The 4,233-nt window shown below is 37.8% G+C and overlaps 1 protein-coding gene across 2 annotated transcripts in view; it reads right to left on the reverse strand.

Moving 5' to 3' along the window:
• Window positions 1-3,631, reverse strand: part of LOC118333000 (TNF receptor-associated factor 2-like) — a gene marked incomplete at its 5' end in the record, with an annotated part of 11,622 nt that extends 7,991 nt beyond the window's left edge. For both annotated transcript variants that reach the window (XM_035668478.1, XM_035668479.1), the window contains 3 exon segments: window positions 898-996; window positions 2,403-2,481; window positions 3,419-3,631. In XM_035668478.1, the coding sequence (XP_035524371.1) occupies window positions 898-996; window positions 2,403-2,481; window positions 3,419-3,606 (366 nt within the window).
• Between the last annotated feature and the right edge of the window lie 602 nt (window positions 3,632-4,233).

Consider the following 4,233-nt stretch of genomic DNA (forward strand, 5'->3'; position numbering starts at 1 on the left):
TGAATTTTGAGCAGATTATTTGCTGTTTTGGGTTTTTTTATACTTTCTTTAGACTTAATAGGCTTCTTTTTTCTACAAATTCACAGTTTTCTTGTCCCTGACACTTGGCCATTGTTCTATTAATTTACTTTACATTTGTTTACCCGCAAATGAAGCGTTGGTGACCCCTTGTGCACGTCCCGCCTCCCAGACTGGGAACCACTGCTTTATCTTATTGTCAATATATCAAACCATACATCCTCTGAATGACCCCGGTCTCTAGTTACAGTTTCATAATGCTGGGATTACCCTAGAGGTCACAACAGGTCATTTCACATCAGGTCATTCAGGTCAAGGTTAAGAAATTGGTTTCTCTACAATTAAATGTCTACTATGGAAGTTTACAACTTTGGAGCGTTATTTAGCCTTTTCCCAACGTACTAGCAGGACATTGTTGTCACGTATGGATGCATTAGTTCATGTAGTTTCATATGATACCGTCAGTATGCTGGAATATATAATAAAAATATATACAACTGGACAGCTTTCCCGTCATACCCAATTTATGCAATTCCAACACTGTTTATGGACTCCAGTGTGCAGAAATATTCAAATACAACAGGCAAAACTGGATGTTTTTTACCCAAAACACTGCAGTATTAACAGAAAGTGGGCAAGTTTGCAAAGATGAGACTCACTGGAACCGATTATCATTCAGATATCTTGAGGTCAGATGTAAACGGACCACTTTGAAAATGTAGCCTACCTTTGGACATTATTTAGCTCCCTTTCCCGACAAGATAGCATGACATGTTTGGAACCAATGGATGCGTTAAATCATCTAGTTTCATTTGATACCATTATCTTCACTCTCACTTTAAAAACAAAATCCTGAGCGTGGGTCGAAGGTCAGCTCACCTCGTACTCTTTAATGCTGCCTTTCCAAGTGCAGTTCTCATTGATACAAACAGCTGAAAGGTGTTCAACTTCCCTTCGAACTGCATTGTCAGGAAAAGCCTTAAAGAACAGGAGAAAACAAAAAGGATTATATAGATTATTTATGTTGAGGGAAGCCGAATATTCAACAGTGACCTATCTGTACACGTGTTTATCTTTCAGGGCGTTGAGAAGAGCGAGAATCACATTTTGTCTGCTCACAAATAAAGAACGAGGAAGGTTTTTTTAGCTTCTGGCCCCTCGAAGACGAGAACTGCGACTGCAGGTCAGCGAGCCGTGAATGTCGGATTCGGAGGCGAGTTCGTTCTCATCCATTATTACGAAGAACAGAAAGACATTTCTTGTCCTGTCTGCACGTGTTTATAGACGGAAATCAAGCTGAAGGAACATAAAAGGACATGTTTCTCTTTAGTACATGGAACTGTTTGGTCCAAAAAGGCTAAAAAAAGGCACATTTTAATGTGATTTATTGTTTAAAGTATCTCTATCTGTTGCCAGCGATGGAGAGTAACTAAGTATATTTACTGAAGTATTTAACTTGAGTTTTCTGCTTTTTTATGTTACTTTAAACTTCGACTCTACAGCACTTCAGTGCTTTTTATCCACTAAATTTATTTTAAAAACTATAATTTCAGATTTTGCATTTGTATTGTATTCCCAGTTTCCCTTTTTAAACTTTTCTCTACAGTATGAAAATGGTAAAATATGTTTTATACATTAAGTGAAGGTTAAAGTAAAGTTTTAGTATTATTTATAAACCTGATGTTTTTCCACAAATAACAGGTTAAATGCTGTGAAAGCTCCCAAACATCTGGAATTATTAATATTATATATAGAAACAGGCAAATCTTTTTACAGCAGGTCTACATCTGTTACACCGAGCAGAGACGTCAAAATGAAACCAAAAGTGGTTTAAACTGATTTAAACTGGTCAAAATGAAACTGAAACTGATGTAAAACAGACTAATCTAAGACGAGTTTAAACTGGTTAAAATTGGTCAAAATTAAACTGATTACTGTTAAATCTTCATCGCAGAAGATGTTTTTAAGCCCTGAAGACATTTATAACCACTTATTAGGTTAGTGTTCTGATTACTGAGTATATGTAAACAGTATTTGTAAATCCATGTTTAAATGATACATTTCTTTTAGGTTTTGAATGTTAAATTCACTTGTTACTGATAAATAAAGTTATCATAATTGTTATTTACATGCACGTTCAAAGTAAAGCTAAAACAATAATGACAAACATGCTCTACTTCCCGCTTTTATATGACAGTAAACTGAATAAATTTGGACAAAACGAGACATTTGAGGACGTAAACAAAGCATTTTTTACAGTTTTCTGACATTTTATGGCGCAAACGATCAATCGATTTGATGGAGAAGCGCATTAAAACTGGAGCTGTTCAATAAAACATATCAATAAAAACTTTTTAAGTGGATAGAAATACATTAAAACTCACACATCCTTGTTTCAAAATCGATGTGGGCTCCTCAAAAATATCCTCTTTAATGCAGGCGTTGCATTTCTGGGGTCCGTTACTGCAATAAAACAACATTATACACTCATATAATGCAGACTCCAACACATGCACACATTAGATACCCAGTCGTGTAAAAGTACTGGAGTAATTCAGTTACTTTATACTTTTATTTGACACCTTTAGTTACTTTTCAGGTTCATATTATGAACAAAGTAAAGTAAATGACCATGTATTATTACAGATTAAACCACCCAGCGGCGTATAAAGTCGTTGATGAATGAACCATTCTAGATGATTTTACTTTTTGGTACTTTTACTGCATTTAGTTGCTAATATTTCTTTACTTTTACGTTTATTCTGTTAAGTACATGACTTTTCTACACTGTAGTGCAGCTACTGTCACTGAAGTGAAGGACTAGTGTGTGTGTGTGTGTGAAGGATTTTGTGGCATCTAGCGTCAGGCTGCACGACCAAAAACAAAGCTTATTGTGATTATTTTGACATATTTGTTGTTTTCTTACACTTTGAGAACAATATTTGTAGATGAGGGAACGTCTGAAGCTTCACAGTACTTCATTATAACACAGTTGTGTCACATATTTTAAAATTTAATCTTAAAACTGAAGGAGAAAGTACAGCGGCTGCAAAGAGCCAGGGTTTGGTTTGTCCCTTCAGGGCTACTGTAGGAACATGGCAGCATATTTTATGTATATTTCACATTATATTCAATCACTTTTTATACAATTATCTGTTTGTATTGTTTTTCTTTATATATATTGAACAAAAATACACATTTTTTCTGACAAATTCAGTGTTTTCTTAATGCATTTCTTCCGGTTGTTTGAACTTTATCTCAAGCAGGACGAGGCTGTTCTGTATCAGAGAGTAACAACTCTGTGAATATAGTTCGTATTCAGACCTTTTAAAGTTTAGACCCCCCTCTCCCTCCTCCTATATATCCCTATATTCATCCACCCACCACTCTCTGCACTCACCTCACAGTCCTGTTGAAGCAGTAGGAGCAGAAGCGATGTCCGCACTGGGCTTGGAACGGCCGTCGGAGTATGTTGTGGCAGCAGTTGCACAGGTGCTTGTCCTCCAGCTTGTTGCCCAGGATCTTCTTGGGGAAGCCGGGTTTATTGCTCTCCATGGACGAAGGAGGGGACGGTTCCTGCGTGGCCATGGTGGTGTCCGCTTACACGTCACGCCTAAAAGGAAAAAAGAGAGAGAAAGGGATGCAACAGTTGCACAAAAAACAAAAAAATCTGCCTTTAAAACGTCGGCCTCGTATCATATGTGTGTGTGTGTGTGTGTGTGTGTGTGTGTGGAGTCTTCTACATGAGCAGCAGCAGTAATGGTTCCTCTCAGGCCGGCTGAAAAGGCCCACACCCTTTGTTTACATTCCCCACTCTGCTTCCTGTGGCTGACTTATGGTCACTCAGTCTCTCTCCTGGTGAAACGAGGATGCTGACAAAAAAAAACGCACATCCATTGTCTCTCCTGCTTTTTTCTTTTTTTTTATATTAACCCCCCCTCTCCTTCCTCCTCCCCCTCCTCCTCCTCTTTCCTTGTCGCTGTTGCTAAGCTATCAGCATCCTTTCAGTCAGAAGTGGTACCCAGCACACGCCGCCACGCCCCTTTAAAAATCCGCCTGCTCCGCCTGCAAACATTTCCTCTCTTTTATTTTATTCTGTGCAAACAATTGCTGCAACATCACCAGAGTTTTGCACATACCTACCTTTTTTTTGTTTTGTTTTGTTTTTTGTTGTTGTTGTTGTTTAATCTTGGTCTGCAGATGGAAAATAGCATT

The sequence above is a fragment of the Morone saxatilis genome, unplaced genomic scaffold, assembly GCF_004916995.1.
Source record: "Morone saxatilis isolate NCDOM2014 unplaced genomic scaffold, NCSU_SB_2.0 Contig21, whole genome shotgun sequence".
Lineage (NCBI taxonomy): Eukaryota > Metazoa > Chordata > Actinopteri > Moronidae > Morone > Morone saxatilis.